The sequence below is a fragment of the Coregonus clupeaformis genome, chromosome 20 (genome assembly GCF_020615455.1).
Source record: "Coregonus clupeaformis isolate EN_2021a chromosome 20, ASM2061545v1, whole genome shotgun sequence".
Taxonomy (NCBI): Eukaryota; Metazoa; Chordata; class Actinopteri; order Salmoniformes; family Salmonidae; genus Coregonus; species Coregonus clupeaformis.
In genome coordinates, this window is record NC_059211.1 from 40,077,145 (window position 1) to 40,096,221 (window position 19,077).

The 19,077-nt window shown below is 46.8% G+C and overlaps 1 protein-coding gene across 3 annotated transcripts in view; it reads right to left on the reverse strand.

The window, feature by feature from the left end:
- LOC121533386 (guanine nucleotide exchange factor DBS) overlaps positions 1 to 19,077 on the reverse strand; it is a 150,050-nt gene that overhangs the window by 83,052 nt on the left and 47,921 nt on the right. For all 3 annotated transcript variants that reach the window (XM_041839286.2, XM_045205490.1, XM_041839285.2), the window contains 4 exons: positions 11,743 to 11,859; positions 11,401 to 11,550; positions 10,892 to 11,016; positions 10,622 to 10,736 (listed from right to left, as the gene is read on the reverse strand). In XM_041839286.2, the coding sequence (XP_041695220.2) occupies positions 10,622 to 10,736; positions 10,892 to 11,016; positions 11,401 to 11,550; positions 11,743 to 11,859 (507 nt within the window). The remainder of the gene's footprint in view (positions 1 to 10,621; positions 10,737 to 10,891; positions 11,017 to 11,400; positions 11,551 to 11,742; positions 11,860 to 19,077) is intronic.

Below are 19,077 nucleotides of genomic sequence, written 5' to 3' on the forward strand. Positions count from 1 at the left end.
CGCACAGCTGACACCCGGTCTACCTCCATCTTCACCCCTGACGCAGACAACTGGTAACCCAGAAAGGAGACCGACTTCTGAAAAAAACAGACATTTCTCTGCCTTGACATATAGGTCATGCTCCAACAGCCTCCTCAATACTCGGCGCACCAGGGCTACATGCTCTGCTCGGGTAGGACTGTACACCAGAATGTCGTCGATGTACACGACTACTCCCTGTCCCTGCATGTCCCGGAAAATCTCATCGACGAAGGATTGGAAGACTGAGGGAGCATTCATTAACCCATATGGCATGACTAGATACTCGTAGTGTCCGGAAGTCGTGCTAAACGCTGTCTTCCATTCATCGCCCTCTCTAATGCGCACCAAGTTATATGCGCTCCTGAGATCCAATTTTGTAAAGAACTGCTGCACGTGCAGTGACTCCGTCATAGTCGCAATCAGAGGAAGTGGATAGCTGTACTTCACCGTAATCTGATTGAGACCGCGGTAATCAATACACGGGCGCAGACCTCCATCCTTTTTCTTCACAAAAAGAAACTCGAGGAAGCGGGTGAAGTGGAGGCCCGTATGTATCCCTGTCTCAGAGACTCAGCGATGTACGTCTCCATTGCCTTCCTCTCCTCTTGAGACAAGGGATACACATGGCTCCGGGAGAGCTGCTCCTGACTGGAGATCTATCGCACAATCCCCCCGTCTATGAGGGGGCGGCAGCTGCGCCGCCCTAGTTTTACTAAACACCAGTTTCAAATCCTCATACTCGGGGGAATATGCAGTGCTGTCATTAGATTCGGACTTTCCACCGAGGTCGCCCCTATGGAAACACCCAGACACCGCCCCCTCACACTGGGCAGACCACCCTTTAAGAGCTTTCTCTCGCCACATAATAGTAGGGTCATGGGTCATCAACCAGGGAAGGCCCAGCACTACCGGATACGCAGGGAGAGTCAATCAGATAGAGCTGAATCGTCTCCTCATGACCCTCCTGCGCCATCATTTGAAGGGGTGCTGTGACCTCCCTAATCAACCCAGACCCTAACGGACGGCTATCTAGGGCATGAACAGGGAAAGGCTTATCAACTGGAAGGAGGGGAATCCCTAACTCTATACAAAACTGGCGATCTACAAAATTCCCAGCTGCGCCTGAATCTACCAGCGCCTTATGCTGGGAACGAGGTGCAACCTGTGGAAAACAAACAGGCAAGGTTAGGTGAACGACAGAAAGCTCTGGGTAAGTAGGGCGCCTACTCACCTGGGGGGACCCCCCAATGCGTGCCCTGCCTTCTCCTCCACCGGGGGACCCTCCCCAACACCTAGCCGCGGTGTGCCCTCCACGGCCACAGTTAGTGCAGGGAACGGCCCCCCTCGGGTTCCTACTCCTCCGTTCTCTAGCGCCAGCACCCCCGAGCTCCATAGGGCTCGGCTCGGAGGTGCTGGAGAGTGGAATGGGCGAACCCCACCCGGGACGTCCACGGGTGGCGAGCAGGGTATCCAGCCGAATGGCCATGTCGACAAGTTGGTCAAAGGTCAACGAGGTGTCCCTGCACGCCAACTCTCGCTGGACGTCCTCCCGGAGGCTGCAACGGAAGTGGTCTATAAGGGCCCGCTCATTCCACCCTGCATCGGCCGCTAGAGTCCGGAATTCCAAGGCAAAGTCCTGGGCGCTCCTCATCCCCTGTCGGAGGTAGAACAGACGCTCCCCCGCCGCCTTCCCCTCTGGTGGATGGTCAAACACAGCACGGAAGCGGCGGGAGAACTCCGCATAGGTAGTGGTAGCGGCGTCCATTCTCCTCCATTCGGCGTTGGCCCACTCCAACGCCTTGCCGGTGAGACAGGAGATGAGGGCTGAGACGCTCTCGTGTCCCGAGGGCGCCGGGTGTACGGTGGCGAGGTAGAGCTCCACTTGCAGCAGGAACCCTTGACACCCGGCAGCGGAGCCGTCGTACGCCCTCGGGAGCGAGAGCCGAATCCCACTGGGTTCGGAGATGGGACAGGAGGACTGACCGATGGGGATGGTTCGGTAGGTGGGGTCGTGGGTACCCGCTGGTTTCCCATCGGTGGAGAGTGTTCATCACCCCCTCCAGGGCATGACAGACCTGGTTAATCCGGTCCTCCTGCCCACGAAGACGTTCCTCCATACCTGCTGTTGGCGCGGTCGCTCCTGCTGATTCCATGGAAGGATGCGTGATTCTGTCAGAGTGCTGTGTGTGGATGAGTGTAGGGAATCAAGCGCAGGAACAAGGATGACTTCAACAGACTTTAGTAAATCCAATACAGGAAAATGAGTCGCCAACCCAACCGGGCGGCGCGAACAATTACGCACAACACACAGTGCGGAAAACAAGAAAAAGCGCACGCAGTGCGAACTCTCGAAAATTACAACAAACGAGAGAGACAAACTCCTCGGAGGCAAGCTGACAAATACAATCACGCATAACACCTGACCCAAACAAACTAAACTAAATAGGGAACACAATCAAACACAAACAAGGGACAGGTGTTACAAAGAGACAAAACCAAACGAACATGAAACATAGAACGGTGGCAGCTAGTACTCCGGAGACGACGACCGCCGAAGCCTGCCCGAACAAGGAGGAGGAGCAGCCTCGGCCGAAACCGTGACATTTAGATCCTGTTTCTATTAGATGTACAGTGCCCTTTTTATTATTTTGGCTCTATACGTCAAAAGTTTGGATTTGAAATGATACAATTAATATGAGGTTAGACTGTGCAGAAGTGCAGACTGTCAGCTTTCATTTGAGGGTATTTTCACCCATATTGGGTGAACCGTTTAGAAATTACAGCACCTTTTGTACATAGTCCCCCCATTTTAGTATTGGGACATATTCATTAAAGTAGGAAAAAGTTGGGCCTCCCGAGTGGCGCAGCGATCTGAGGCACTGCATCGCAGTGGTTGAGGCATCACTACAGACCCAGGTTTGTTCCCAGGCCGTGTCACAACCGGCTGTACCCGGGTGTCCCATAGGGCGGTGCACAATTGGCCCAGCGATGTCCGGGTTAGGGGAGGGTTTGGCCGGGGGGGCTTTACTTGGCTCATCACGCTCCAGTGACGCCTTGTGGTGGGCCGGGCACCTGCAGGCTGACCTCAGTCGTCAGTTGAACGGTGTTTCCTCCGGCACATTGGTGTGGCTGGCTTTGTGGGTCTGTAACTTTCTCACTCATCATTATTTGCGATTCATTCAGGATTATCCATAATCATGGTAGCATCCACATTCATGTAGAATTGTTTCGAAACATATTCTATTCTTATTTACAATTAAAGTGAATCTAAAAAAACACAATACGTTATTTACCATTCATTTCTATTGTGCACAAAATAATCTGAAACACAACCAAAACTAACAGCAAATGCATCCAACAAATGTGTAGAGTCACAAGCTTGATGTAGTCATTGCGTGCTATGAATATGGGAACAAATACTTTTTACTACTTGAATAAACATATAAGTGAATTTGTCCCAATACTTTTGCTTTTGGAGTATAGAGCTCCACTGTCCCAATAATTACGGAGTGCAGTGTATATTCAAAAACACATGCATCCTTGTGCGCACACAAATACTCACAAACACTCTACTACAGAATAATAAAGTGACTTTCTTTTCCTAGCTGCTCTAAAGCACTTAAGCTTTTCTCACGTCCCTCCTGTGACTGCCATGAGCGTCACCAGTTGACGGATTGAAACATGGTGGCAATGGCTGTATGTAGGCCATGCTGGGAGGCCCCTCTGTACCAGGACTGTGGTGCAAACCCCATCCGCTTCAGGCACTTACAGGAAATGTCCATGATATGCAGCGCTTGTTAACACATTTTAATCAAACTGAAAGCTTAATTTTTAGGCTTGCTATACCCAGTACCTACTGAAACAAATCAAACTAGGAAACCATGAAGAAAAACTTAAAAACGACCACTTACCCAGCCTGTCTTCCATGAGACACTCTGTCATGAGTAAAAGGTTACAAACCTCATAGCTCCATCATGTCACTATATAGACAAAACATCAAGGAGCTCACCTCAAAAGAAAGAGTAGGACCCTGCTCAGTGCTGACAGAGAGGTAAAATACTGATGTACAACAACACTATCAAACACAGCACAAGATGAGGCAGCCAGAGCATCCATCTTCACACAGAATACAAAACATTATAATATATATTTTTTTTTTTTACTGTTTTCGCTTTGTCATTATGGGGTATTGTGTGTAGATTGCTGAGGATTATTTATTTTTAAATCCATTTCAGAATAAGGCTGTAACGTAACAAAATGTGGAAAAAGTCAAGGGGTCTGAATACTTTTCCGAAGACACTGTACTTTACTTTTCTATACTGTACTGTGTACTGTACTGTACTCTGCTGTGCTCTACTGTACTTTATTGTGCTGTACTATGATGTCCAAACTTGTGAAACATACAGTAGGTGTCTATGTTTGGTTCAGATTTGGTCCGGTCCGGATCAGACCAATTATAGACGTCTATTTTTGGGCCAAATATAGGCTGGTCCAAAAGACGTAACCTTCCCCCTCCAAGTCCCCTTACAATCAGCGGGAAAGACCTGCAAGTCTGTGAATCAGTCAAAATTCTTGGAGTCATTGTGCAAAATAATCTACAGTGGGATGAACAAGTAACATCCATGGTTAGAAAAGGAAACAAGAAGTTGTTCTTCCTACGCAGACTAAAAAGGTTCAATGTCCCACAGGCTGACCTGGTAGCCATACACAGGCTCCATCCACCCCCGCCTAGAATACGCAGCACCAGCTTGGCATAGCTCCTTAACTCAAGCCCTCTCCGACCGACTGGAGCGCATCCAGAAGTGCGCTTGCAGAATCATCCTCAGCATAGCATATTCTGGATACAAGGAGGACGCTCTGACTTCATTATCACTACCCTCATTTCATGAGAGAAGAGAGAAACTGTGCCTGGGCTTTGCTGTGTGACGTAGGATGTGAAATGTGAAACCACTTGAAGCTGGGATGTCCCTCCTACCATTTCATTCGCTCTTCCGACTGTACATCAACTGCTGGCTGAACCTTACATTGCAATCATTACATCGTAACTGTCACGTCTCCTCCCGTTGCTCCCCTCTGGTGCTCTGATTCGCCGGTCTACTGAGCCACCGGTCTGAGTGCACCACCTCGGCAACACTGGAATGGAAACCCAACGCACCCTAATCACCTCCAGCGCACCTGCACCTCATAATCTCATCACCCCCCCTATTTAGCCTTGGACTGTTCTGTATGATGTTGTGTGTGATTGTTTAGCTTCGTGTCGTGGACTCTATCTTCGTTATTCCTCTTTGTCATTGTTTAAGTAAACCTTGACCTTGTTCATTCCTGCGTCTGCGTCCTGCCTCTTCGTATACTCAGTACTCGTTACAGAATCACATACACCAAACAAAAATGGATGCAGCAGGAGTTTCCCAGTGCCTTGACCAGCACCAGCAGCAGCTTGCCCAGTTGAACGCCGCCATGCAGGAAGTGGTCCAAACTCTGCATAATCTGCCCAGCGCTCCGGTTCCACCTCAGGGAGCGGCGAGTGCCCCCAATCCACCTGTTCCCGGGCTATCGCCCACTTCTGCGGGAACCCTTGCCCCACCGGAGCGCCTTGACGGTAAAGCTACAGGTTTCCCTTTATTTGGCGCATCAGCCTGGGGCATATCCATCTGACCAAGCCAGGATAACACTGGTGATTTTGCTACTTAAAGGGAAGGTGCTGGATTGGGCCATGGCAGTCTGGGAAGGAGAAGAGGCAGTGGCACTAACCTACCCCACCTTCCTCGCTCGGTTCAGGGCTGTGTTTGATCATCCCACGGAGGGAAAGGATGGGGGTGAGCGTCTCCTCCATCTACAACAGAGAGAGGGGTCCGAGTACGCTCTGAGCTTTCACACGGTGGCGGCGTCTTCTGGCTGGAATGAGTGTGCTCTGCGCACAGCCTTCAGGAGAGGCTTACGGGAGGACATCAAGATGGAACTCGCATGTCGGGACGACGAGATGAACCTTGATACCCTCATCACCACGTCCATCCATCTTGACAACATGTTGAGAGAGAGACGGCGTTCCCAACACCTCCCGCTGCCCTGCTTCTGAGTCCTCACCCATGGAGGTGGGCAGGACCCCCTAAACCACCAAGGACCACAGATCTCCTGGCGGCTCCTTATCTAGGCGGTATGACTCCCGTTGCCGCTCCATGAGTGTTACGTCAGCTCCTATCACAAAACCATTGTTTTTAGTTCCCATAACGGTGTCTGGTTATTCCTTCTCTTCCATTTCTACTGCTATTATAGATTCCGGATCAGCAGGGAACCTTATAGATAGGGAGCTGGTCTCTGAATGGGGGTTGCCCACTGTGCCACTGCCATCTCCGCTACACGTCACCTCACTGGACAATAAACCCCTTGGATCAGGCACCATTACGCACGCCACTCTCCCCATCACCATTTCCACACTACCGGAGCACCACGAGGAGCTATCATTCCACATCGTCACATCACCCCTTCACCGGATCATCTTTGGATTGCCCTGGCTCAGACTACACAACCCCACCATCGATTGGAGCACCAAGATGATCACAGCCTGGTCTACCTCATGCCGGAAGACCAGCCTGCCGGTGGTTTGTTGTTCCACGTCAGTGGAGAGTCCGGAGTCCGCCCTCCAGCCCAACATTCCACGTGAGTACGCAGATCTCTCCGATGTCTTCTCTCCTCACAGGCCCTGGGACTGCGCCATTGACCTGCTGGAGGGACAAGACCCCCCTAAGAGTCGCATTTACCCCCTTTCCATGGCAGAGACTGAGGCCATGGAGAAGTATGTGGCGGAGACCCTGAAACAGGGGTTCATCAGATGCTCTACCTCTCCTGCCTCCGCCAGCTTCTTCTTTGTGGCCAAAAACAACGGAGGACTGAGACCATGCATTGACTACAGGGGGCTGAACACAGTCACCACCAAGTACTGGTACCCCCTCCCTCTGGTTCTGTCAGCCATCGAGCAGCTATGAGGGGCCCGGTACTTTACCAAATTGGACCTGAGGAGTGCCTACAATCTGATCCGAATCCGGGAAGGAGACGAGTGGAAGACGGCCTTCAGCACTACCTCAGGCCACTATGAATACTGCGTCATGCCCTACGGCCTCGCCACCAACGCACCTTCTGTGTTCCAGTCCTTCGTCAATGATGTGTTCCGGGACATGCTGAGTAGACAGGTGGTGGTGTACATCGACGATATCCTGATCTACTCGGCTACGTTCGAGGAGCACGTCAGGGTCATCCAAATGGTCCTACTCCGCCTCAGGGAACACAGCCTGTTGGTGAAGGGGGAGAAATGCGAATTCCACCAACAGGCATCTCCTTCCTGGGATACCGGATCAGTCCTCAGGGGGTGTTCATGGAAGGAGTGAAGACGGACAGCGTCAGGTCATGGCCAGTTCCCACCACCATCAAGGGCCTACAGAGCTTCCTGTGCTTCGCTAATTTCTACCGGCGTTTCATCAGGTCCTTCAGCTTCATAGCCGCCCCGCTCACCTCTCTCCTTAAGGGTGGGCCTCAGAAGCTGGCCTGGAACCCTGAGGCTGACGCTGCCTTCAAGAGGCTGAAGGATAGGTTCACCACAGCGCCCATCCTAAAACACCCAGATCCATCTCGTCCTTTCATCCTGGAGGTGGACGCATCGGAGGAGGGTGCGGTCCTCTCCCAGCGGCACGGTAAGCCAGAGAAAATGTATCCCTGTGCCTTTTTCTCTAAAAAGCTTACCCCCTCAGAGAGGAACTATGGAGTTGGAGACAGGGAACTGTTGGCGGTGGTCCTCGCTCTGGAGGAATGGAGACACTGGCTGGAGGGCGCAGTCCATCCATTCCGGATTCTAACTGACCACTGGAATTTGGAGCACATACGGGCAGGGAAACGGATGAACTCTCGTCAAGCCAGGTGGACCCAATTTCTCACTCGCTTCCAATTCATTCTGTCCTACCGACCAGGATCCCAGAATGTGAAGGCCGACGCACTCTCCAGGATGCACCATACCGGAGAAAATAAGTATCTGGGGGGGTTCTATCCTGCCCTCGTCTCTCATCATTACACCTGTCATTTGGGATGTGGACGAAGACATCCGACTGGCGGCTCAGGAGGTCCCAGGGCCTGCCAACGCCCCTCCAGGGCGCGTGTATGTACCCACCAGTGTCCGTGACCGCCTCCTTATCTGGGCGCACACCACCCTTACGGCAGGTCACTCTGGTATTACGCGCACCCTGCATTCTCTAGCCCCAAAAATACTGGTGGCCCACCATGGCTTCTGATGTCTCCCGCTATGTCAACTCCTGTTCCGTATGTGCCCAAATGAAGACACCTCGGAATGCCCCGGCAGGCAAACTAGTTCCTCTCCCAGTGCCTCAGCGACCTTGGTCACACCTGTCCATAGACTTTGTCACTGACCTTCCACATTCTGACAGCTTCACCCCTGTCATGGTGGTCGTAGATCGGTTCTCCAAATTATGCTGTTTTTTGCCACTAACTGGTCTTCCTTCTGCTCTCCAGGTCGCTGAGGTCCTGTTCCAACAGGTCTTCCGGCATTATGGACTTCCGGAGGACATCGTCTCGGACCGTGGCCCCCAATTCACCTCCCGAGTGTGGAAGGCTTTCTTAGAGAAGATCGGGGCCACGGCCAGCCTCACTTCCGGGTATAGGCCTCAGTCGAATGGGCAGGTGGAGCGCATTAACCAGGAGCTGGGGTGGTTTCTTCGTTGCCACTGTTAGGACCGGCAGGGTGAGTGGGCGAGGTTTCTTCCCTGGGCAGAATATGCCCAGAACTCCCTTGTTCACTCCTCCATGGGGCTCACTCCCTTCCAGTGCGTCCTGGGGTACCAGCCAGCCCTGGCCCCTTGGACACCCAGCCAGACCAATGCGCCCGCTGTCGACAAGTGGTTCCACAGGGCCGGACAGGTCTGGGACGCCGCCCATGTCCATCTCCAGAGGGCCATTCGTCGGCAGAAGGACCAAGCCGACCGCCACTGCAGTGAGGCCCCTGTATTCCAGCCTAGGGATCGTGTCTGGCTGTCCACAAAGATCCTCCCTCTCCGCCTGCCCTGCAAGAAACTGAGCCCCCGGTTTGTGGGGCCGTTTAAGGTCCTCCGGCGGATAAATGAGGTATCATACTGGCTGCTCCTTCACCCTCACTACCGTGTCTCACCCACTTTTCATGTGTCTCTCCTCAGGTCGGTGGTTCCTGGTCCTCTGGCGGATGCCGTCCCCTGGGGTACGCCTCCTCCGCCCCTAGACATTGACGGTGAGGGACCTGCTGGACTCCAGGTTCCGTGGGGGACAGCTCCATTACCTGGTGGACTGGGAGGGGTATGGTCCTGAGGAGAGGAGCTGGGTTCCGGCTGGGGACGTTCTGGACCCCAAACTAATTCGGGACTTCCACCGTCGCCGCCCTGACCGGCCCGCTCCTCGTCCTCGGGGTCGTCCTCCTGGCCGGCGATGTCCAGCGGCTGGGGCCGCGCGTCCGGTGGGGTGGGGGGGGTACTGTCACGTCTCCTCCTATTGCTCCCCTCCGGCGCTCTGATTCGCCGGTATATTGAGCCACCGGTCTGAGCGCACCACCTCGGCAACACCGGAATGGAAACCCAACGCACCCTAATCACCTCAAGCGCAGCTGCACCTCATCATCTCATCACCACCTGTTCTGTAGGATGTTGTGTGTGATTGATTAGCTTCGTGTCGTGGACTCTATCTTTGACCTTGTTAATTCCTGCGTCTGCGTCCTGCCTCTTCGTATTCTCAGTGCTCATCACAGTAACGCAGCAGGAGAGAGTGGTTTCATCACGGTAGCACATTCAAATTTATAGCCATTAATCTAAAACAATTCATAGATTTTAAACAAAAAACCCTTTCTGTTTGTCATAGACGGGCAGGATTAATATGAGATGAAAGACGAGTTCCTAACGAGTTCAGAAAGCCAATCTAGCACTCTGTGAGACGTTCACAACGATGGGGGCAGATGTTTTGATCAAGAGAGACCTTTAGAAAATATGTCAATTTTCTCTAACACTAAACATACGAATGTATTTTACAGTTATAAGGAAGATGAAATCTTATAGTTAGTCATTTTATAATTTGATGATGCTATATTTAGAAAGCATAAAAGTCATTTCTAGCCTTATTCATACAGTTTTGTTGAATAGGAAATACATCATATAAAATATATTATCATACTTGAGCTTGTGTCCTCAAAAGTGACTACACCTCAGCAATTTATAACAATTTTAACCAGAAAGGTGAGATTTGAGCCTTTCTTTGAGTATGCTGCATTACTAGTTATTATTTATGGCCCTATCATGATAAATAATTACATTTGGGGAATACGTAGATGCCATTTTCGATTACATTTAGTTACATTAAATTAAATGTTTTATTGTGTACGTAGTGTAATATCCATGTATTTCAGTGACCTTGACTGCCATGTGGATATCAGTACAAATTTGAACTTTCATTGCTCTCCCTGGAGGAACTCAAATAGCCAGGATGTGTTCTGTCCAGCTCTCTTTTTTTTTTACACGATTAAGCTAAACCTGCTGACCACAGTAGTCAGCAGACAGGGACTCTGTCATAGAAACCTACATACCTCTCGGAAGTCATGTTCAAAATGGCGTAACTGCAGGCACTGCTCCAGTTTGAGGTGATGTTTGGACCAGAACTGTTGAAAAGCATTTTCTGTCTCATCCAGCTGGGACAACAACCTGAAACCCATGTGCTTTAGTGAAACATATATTTTATTATATGCATTAATGAACTGTATGTACATGTTTGTACTTAACTGTACATACAAACATGTTTTATTATTTTATCATTTATTAGAAACATATAGTATCTGAACTAGGTCACAGTAACCAACCTTTCCACTGTAGACTGGTTCTCCATCTCGTCTGGGTTTAGTTTGTGATTCTCAGACTTGGCGGCCTGCTCTTTGATACAGCCCAGCAGAGTAGTTCCCTGTTTCATCGCTAATTTCAGTTCATCCTGTCAAAATGAAATAACTCATTCAATCCCAGACTATGCCAGGGGGAGACCCACCTGCCTATGGGGGGATCATGAGACAGGGGCTGTACCTGATTAACAGTCTGGTTTAGGAATAGAATACTTGCTATGCTTCCTACGCTATACTTTGCTATGCTTGTTATCTAGGCCATTGATGCTAATGGATGTGGTTCAACTACTAAGCAACAGGATATGATAGAAACCAGTCCCCTGTGAATTTGATCTCACTACTGTATGTGAATCTACCAATACTATACTACCAATCATAAACATAGGGAATATTCAGATTCTAACTATGGGTACAAGTGAACCCTAATAGGTAGCCAGGTTCAGAAGCCCCATGTTGATGCTGAAGCAGCGTCTCACCTTGAGTTTGTCATGCTTCTCAGTGTGAGTATTTAGAAGGTCTTTGGTGCACTGCACATCATTAGGCAGCTCCGTCTCTGCCAGATCTGTGCCAAACTTCTGCAGCATTTGGGCTGTGGTCTTCACTGTCACAGCAAAGTTCTCAATGGCCTGAGAGCAAAACACAAACACACCTCAGATTATACTGTGCAATGAGCCATACATTTTTTGGATTATTAAAAGGAGGATTATGTGGAAACTGGCAATATTTCAGTATTCACTTCTCTGGAAGATCCTGCAGTTACAAGAAATTCCCAGTGAGTAAAGACTGTTAAGAAAAGGTCAAATGTCATGGTGACTCACTGTCCTGTGGTGGATCCACTGACTGTGACAGTACTCCAGGTTCCCACCAAGCTCACATGTTAGCTGGCCCTTATCCACATAGCCATGTAAGTCAGACAGGGAGTTCAGCATCACAATCTGTAAAGACAGGAAAGAAATTAACATACAATACTGTATGTTATGAAGTCACCTATGTACAGTTGAAGTCGGAAGTTTACATACACCTTAGCCAAATACATTTCAACTCAGTTTTTCACAATTCCTGACATTTAATCCTAGTAAAAAATTCCCTGTTTTAGGTCAGTTAGGATCACCACTTTATTTTAAGAATGTGAAACGTCAGAATAATAGTAGAGAGAATGATTTCTTTCATCTTTTATTTCATTCATCACATTCCCAGTGGGTCAGAAGTTTACATGCACTCAATTATGTGGTCCTCTGTAGCTCAATTGGTAGAGCATGGCGCTTGTAATGCCAGGGTAGTGGGTTCGATCCCCGGGACCACCCATACGTAAACATTTATGCACACATGACTGTAAGTTGCTTTGGATAAAAGCGTCTGCTAAATGGCATATTTTATTATTATAAATTAGTATTTGGTAGCATTGCCTTTAAATTGTTTAACTTGGGTCAAACGTTTCGGGTAGCCTTCCACAAGCTTCCCACAATAAGTTGGGTGAATTTTGGCCCATTCCTCCTGACAGAGCTGGTGTAACTGAGTCAGGTTTGTAGGCCTCCTTGCTCGCACACGCTTTTTCAGTTCTGCCCACACATTTTCTATAGGATTGAGGTCAGGGCTTTGTGATGGCCACTCCAATACCTTGACTTTGTTGTCCTTAAGCCATTTTGCCACAACTTTGGAAGTATGCTTGGGGTCATTGTCCATTTGGAAGACCCATTTGCAACCAAGCTTTAACGTCCTGACTGATGTCTTGAGATGTTACTTCAATATATCCACATAATTTTCTTCCTTGCTGAGCGGCCTTTCAGGTTATGTTGATATAGGACTCGTTTTACTGTGGATATAGATACTTTTGTACCTGTTTCCTCCAGCATCTTCACAAGGTCCTTTGCTGTTGTTCTGGGATTGGTTTGCACTTTTCGCACCAACGTACGTTCATCTCTAGGAGACAGAAGGCGTCTCCTTCCTGAGGGGTATGACGGCTGCGTGGTCCCATGGTGTTTATACTTGCATATTTATTGTTTGTACAGATGAACGTGGGACCTTCAGGCGTTTGGAAATTGCTCCCAAGGATGAACCAGAATTGTGGAGGTCTACAATTGTTTTTCTGAGGTCTTGGCTGATTTCTTTTGATTTTCACATGATGTCAAGCAAAGAGGCACTGAGTTTGAAGGTAGGCCTTGAAATACATCCACAGGTACACTTCTAATTGACTCAAATTATGTAAATTAGCCTATCAGAAGCTTCTAAAGCCATGACATAATTTTCTGGAATTTTCCAAGCTGTTTAAAGGCACAGTCAACTTAGTGTATGTAAACTTCTGACCCACTGGAATTGTGATACAGTGAATTATAAGTGAAATAATCTGTCTGTAAACAATTCTTGGAAAAATTACTTGTGTCATGCATAAAGTAGATGTCCTAACCGACTTGCCAAAACTATAGTTTGTTAACAAGAAATTTGTGGAGTGGTTGAAAAACGAGTTTTAATGACTAAATGTATGTAAACTTCCGACTTCAACTGTATTTGGACAGTGAAGCAAAAACATTTAATTTGACTCTATACTCCAGCATTTTGGATTTGAGATCAAATGTTTCATATGAGGCGACAGTTCAGAATGTCACCTTATATTTGAGGGTATTTTCATACATATCTGTTTTACTGTTTAGAAATGAAAGCACTTAATGTATTGTCAGAATGGCAGACTAATGCCTAGTTTTCTGTGACATTTTAGTGTCAGAAAGCAAGGACAGGAAATGCTGAAAGGAAGGCCCCACTCACACACTTATGAAGAAGTTTCACTTACACTCACACATGGAACACAAAGGAGAATGACATTGAGAGAAAAATGTACATTGACCCTAGAAAATAAGAAAAATGAATTGGGACTGGAATTTATTAAAATAATAATGACATGTTAAATATGTTAAATGTTGAAGGTTGGAAACATTGGGGAATGTTAAAGGGTGACTGAAGTAATATAGTAAAATGGTTAAGGATGAGATGTTTTTGTTTTTTAAGGCACAGTACATTTGGACTACGTCTATCAGGCTTGGAGGATAAGGCCTTAGGAGATTGATAGAGAAATGTTATAATGTTGAAATAATAGGATGATGATGGGATGTTGAATGTTTAAGATGTAACTGGAGTGATAAGTTAGGTTAAAGTGAGATTAGAATTGAGTGAAATTAGATTAATTAAAGGTTGATTTGAAGGGGGAAATAAGTGTTAATGTTTAAAACTAGTAGTGATGATGATGTTTAGCTAGAGGTACAGTACCAGTCAAAAGTTTGGACATACCTACTCATTCAAGGGTTTTTCTTTATTTCTACTGTATTTTCTACATTGTAGAATAATAGTGAAAACATCAAAACTATGAAATAACACATATGGAATCATGTAGTAACCAAAAAAGTGTTAAACAAATATTATATTTTATATTCTTCAAAGTAGCCACCCTTTGCCTTGATGACAGCTTTGCACACTCTTGGCATTCTCTCAACCAGCTTCATGAGGAATGCTTTTCCAACAGTCTTGAAGGAGTTCCCACATATGCTGGCTTCTTTTCTTTCACTCTTAGGTCCAACTCATCCTAAACCATCTCAATTGGTTAGAGGTCGGGTGATTGTGGAGGCCAGGTCATCTGATGCAGCACTCCATCACTCTCCTTCTTGGTCAAATAGCCCTTACACAGCCTGGAGGTGTGTTGGGTCATTGCCCTGTTGAAAAACAAATGATAGTCCTACTAAGCGCAAACCAGATGGGATGGCGTATCGCTGCAGAATGCTGTGGTAGCCATGCTGGTTAAGTGGGCCTTGAATTCTAAATAAATCACTGACAGTGTCACCAGCAAAGCACCCCCACACCATCACACCTCCTCCTTCATGCTTCACGGTGGGAACCACACATGCGTAGATCATCCGTTCACCTACTCTGCGTCTCACAAAGGCACGGCGGTTGGAACCAAAAATCTCAAATTTGGACACATCAGACCAAAGGACAGATTTCCACCGGTCTAATGTCCATTGCTCGTATTTCTTGGCCCAAGCAAGTCTCTTCTTCGTATGTGTGTCCTTTAGTAGTGGTTTCTTTGCAGCAATTTGACCTTGAAGGCCTGATTCACGCAGTCTCCTCTGAACAGTTGATGTTCAGATGTGTCTGTTACTTGAACGCTGCGAAGCATTTATTTGGGCTGCAATCTGAGTCTGGTAACTCTAATGAACGTATCCTCTGCAGCAAAGGTAACTCTGGGACTTCCTTTCCTGTGGCGGTCCTCATGAGAGCCAGTTTCATCATAGCGCTTGATGGTTTTTGCGACTGCACTTGAAGAAACTTTCAAAGTTCTTGAAATTTTCCGGATTGACTGACCTTCATGTCTTAAAGTAATGATGGACTGTTGTTTCTCTTTGCTTATTTGAGCTGTTCTTGCCATAATATGGACTTGGTCTTTTTTGGTTACTACATGATTCCATATGTGTTATTTCATAGTTTTGATGTCTTCACTATTATTCTACAATGTAGAAAATAGTAGAAATAAAGAAAAACCCTTGAATGAGTAGGTGTGTCCAAACTTTTGACTGGTACTGTATATTAAGGTTGCTAGTTTGACCTACAATAACCCCAGGTCAGACTAGTTAGGAGAGACCTACAAAAGGAGTAGTCAGAAAATCCTGGTGATACGGGGCTCGGATCATTATGAGATGAGGCTCGTTTCATTTGGTATTGGAGCCCGCATCATTCTTGGGGGGTTAAGGGTTACTTGCGTTACGGCTCGCTTGAGCCTGGGGTGGGGAGGAGCCTGTGGTTTTAGAAAGCCTAGGGTCAGGAAATAGTTGTGGTTAGTGGTTGGCTGAAAAATACCCTTTAAGGGTCAGGAGAGGGTTTGCAGATGCTATAGCAAGATTTTGTAGAGGTGTCAGCAAAACCACAAGTGTTGGTAGGCGAGGAGTAATGAGCACAGCGGCGGTGCTAGGACCACAGATAGGCCATTAGGGCAGCAGGTGTTAACCATAAATGCAGTGGGGAAGAGTCTCTTTGGGCTTCCTAGAAGAACCTGTTGTCTGCTGAAGCAGATTTTTGCTGTAGCATTTTAGCTAATATATAGTTAGATTTTTATTATACTTGGTTTTATTCTTAGAGTGTTAAAGTAAAGATCTAGAAGGAATCCTTAAGGTTACCTTATTGATAGACGTTTTAAGTACAGTAGCTGTTGGAGTTTTGAAACACCAACTGAGGGACTGATCATCCTGAGGGGGGCGACAAAAGACTGTTTATAGTTGTAGAAGGTAAGAGACCTTAAATGCTGTGCTTCTCATAGAATGTTAATAGACAGAAAATATTGCATTGGCAGCCTAATAGGGGTTTAGATAAGGCCGCTGGAGGTATCTAATCCATTGTAGATTTTTGCTTATCAAAATTGCTTGTGTGACTATTGATTTGTGATATTGATTGATTGAGCTGGGACTTTTTATGCCTGTTTCTGGAATTTTGAATAAACTTCCTTTCCTGTTCTGAAACCTTGTGTCATCAGAGTCATACAAGTGCATGTCGTTTTACTCTAGGTTTCTGAAATTGACTTGCTTGATTTAGGATTTTTAGCATCTGGTTAATTAGTCTATTGGGAACCTGAGTTGCTGGAATAAAATAACCTGAGACCGAACTATACAGTGAGGGAAAAAAGTATTTGATCCCCTGCTGATATTGTACGTTTGCCCACTGACAAAGACATGATCAGTCTATAATTTTAATGGTAGGTTTATTTGAACAGTGAGAGACAGAATAACAACATAAAAATCCAGAAAAACACATGTAAAAAACGTTATAAATTGATTTGCATTTTAATTAGGGAAATAAGTATTTGACCCCTCTGCAAAACATGACTTAGTACTTGGTGGCAAAATCCTTGTTGGCAATCACAGAGGTCAGATGTTTCTTGTAGTTGGCCACCAGGTTTGCACACATCTCAGGAGGGATTTTGTCCCACTCCTCTTTGCAGATCTTCTCCAAGTCATTAACGTTTCGAGCCTGACGTTTGGCAACTCGAACCTTCAGCTCCCTCCACATATTTTCTATGGGATTAAGGTCTGGAGACTGGCTAGGCCACTCCAGGACCTTAATGTGCTACTTCTTGAGCCACTCCTTTGTTGCCTTGGCTGTGTGTTTTGGGTCATTGTCATGCTGGAATACCCATCCACGACCCATTTTCAATGCCCTGGCTGACGGAAGGAGGTTCTCACCCAAGATTTGACGGTACATGGCCCCGTCCATCATCCCTTTGATGCGGTGAAGTTGTCCTGTCCCCTTAGCAGAAAAACACCCCCAAAGCATAATGTTTCCACCTACATGTTTGATGGTGGGGATGGTGTTCTTGGGGTCATAGGCAGCATTCCTCCTCCTCCAAACACGGCAAGTTGAGTTGATGCCAAAGAGCTCCATTTTGGTCTCATCTGACCACAACACTGACCCAGTTCTCCTCTGAATCATTCAGATGTTCATTGGAAAGCTTCAGACGGCCTTGTATATGTGCTTTCTTGAGCAGGGGGACCTTGCGGGCGCTGCAGGATTTCAGTCCTTCACGGCGTAGTGTGTTACCAATTGTTTTCTTGGTGACTATGGTCCCAGCTGCCTTGAGATCATTGACAAGATCCTCCCATGTAGTTCTGGGCTGATTCCTCACCGTTCTCATGATCATTGCAACTCCACAAGGTGCGATCTTGCATGGAGCCCCAGGCCGAGGGAGATTGACAGTTCTTTTGTGTTTCTTCCATTTGCGAATAATCGCACCAACTGTTGTCACCTTCTCACCAAGCTGCTTGGCGATGGTCTTGTAGCCCATTCCAGCCTTGTGTAGGTATACAATCTTGTCCCTGACATCCTTGGAGAGCTCTTTGGTCTTGGCCATGGTGGAGAGTTTGGAATCTGATTGATTGATTGCTTCTGTGGACAAGTGTCTTTTATACAGGTAACAAGCTGAGATTTGGAGCACTCCCTTTAAGAGTGTGCTCCTAATCTCAGCTCGTTACCTGTATAAAAGACACCTGGGAGCCAGAAATCTTTCTGATTGAGAGGGGGTCAAATACTTATTTCCCTCATTAAAATGCAAATCAATTTATAAAATTTTTGACATGCGTTTTTCTGGATTTTTTTGTTGTTATTCTGTCTCTCACTGTTCAAATAAACCTACCATTAAAATTATAGACTGATCATTTCTTTGTCAGTGGGCAAACGTACAAAATCAGCAGGGGATCAAATACTTTTTTCCCTCACTGTAGGTACTGAGTACATTGGTCGGATTCGTAAGAGGGGTGATTCTGGGCTAAGCCAACCCAGGAAATAGGGACCCCTCATAGTGGGCTACGGTAGAAGCTCTGGCCTGGACGATCCTGAGAAGGCGCCAGGTTGAACGAGAGTGAGGCAGCATAGGCACTAGGGCTTTACTGTAAGGCCCTTACTGTTGAGTTTGAGGAACTGTCCCTAGCTGTAAACTGGCTCAGTGGTAGGGCAGAGCGGCATCTATCAGATCTGGGGAATTAATGACAAGGAATAACTGACTGCTATTGGGCAGGCAGGTTCGAGTTGAGTTGTTAATCTTGCAGAGGTGGTATTTTAGCTTTGACAGTATCTAGTCCCCCCATTTGAAGGTGTCATACGTATTTTGAGAAATTCACTTATGTGTATTAAAGTAGTCAAAAGTTTAGTATTTGGTCCTATATTCCTAGCATGCAATGACTACATCAAGCTTGTGACTCTACAAAATGCATTGGCAGTTTGTTTTGGTTGTGTTTCAGATTATATTGTGCCCAATAGAAATGAATGGTAAATAATGTATTGTGTCATTTTGGAGTCAATTATATTGTAAATAAGAAAATAATGTGGATGCTACCACACTACGCCATTTCAACATGGAAATGTGAGTAATTTTTCAGAAGTTTTTTGAATTCCCAATGCGTTATCACAATGCGTTCAACCATCTAAAAGCACAACAAAGTTCAAATGGGAATACAATGTCAGATATTTTGTGTTTTTACAACTACTTAATGTGTTACACTGTGCTTCATCTAATAGCACAACCAAATTACCTGGATTAAGATTACATTAAAAGTACACAGTGCAAGTGATTAGTGCCGTTTGAGATTCTGCACAGATGTTTATTTTTTGAAGATCTCCACAAATTG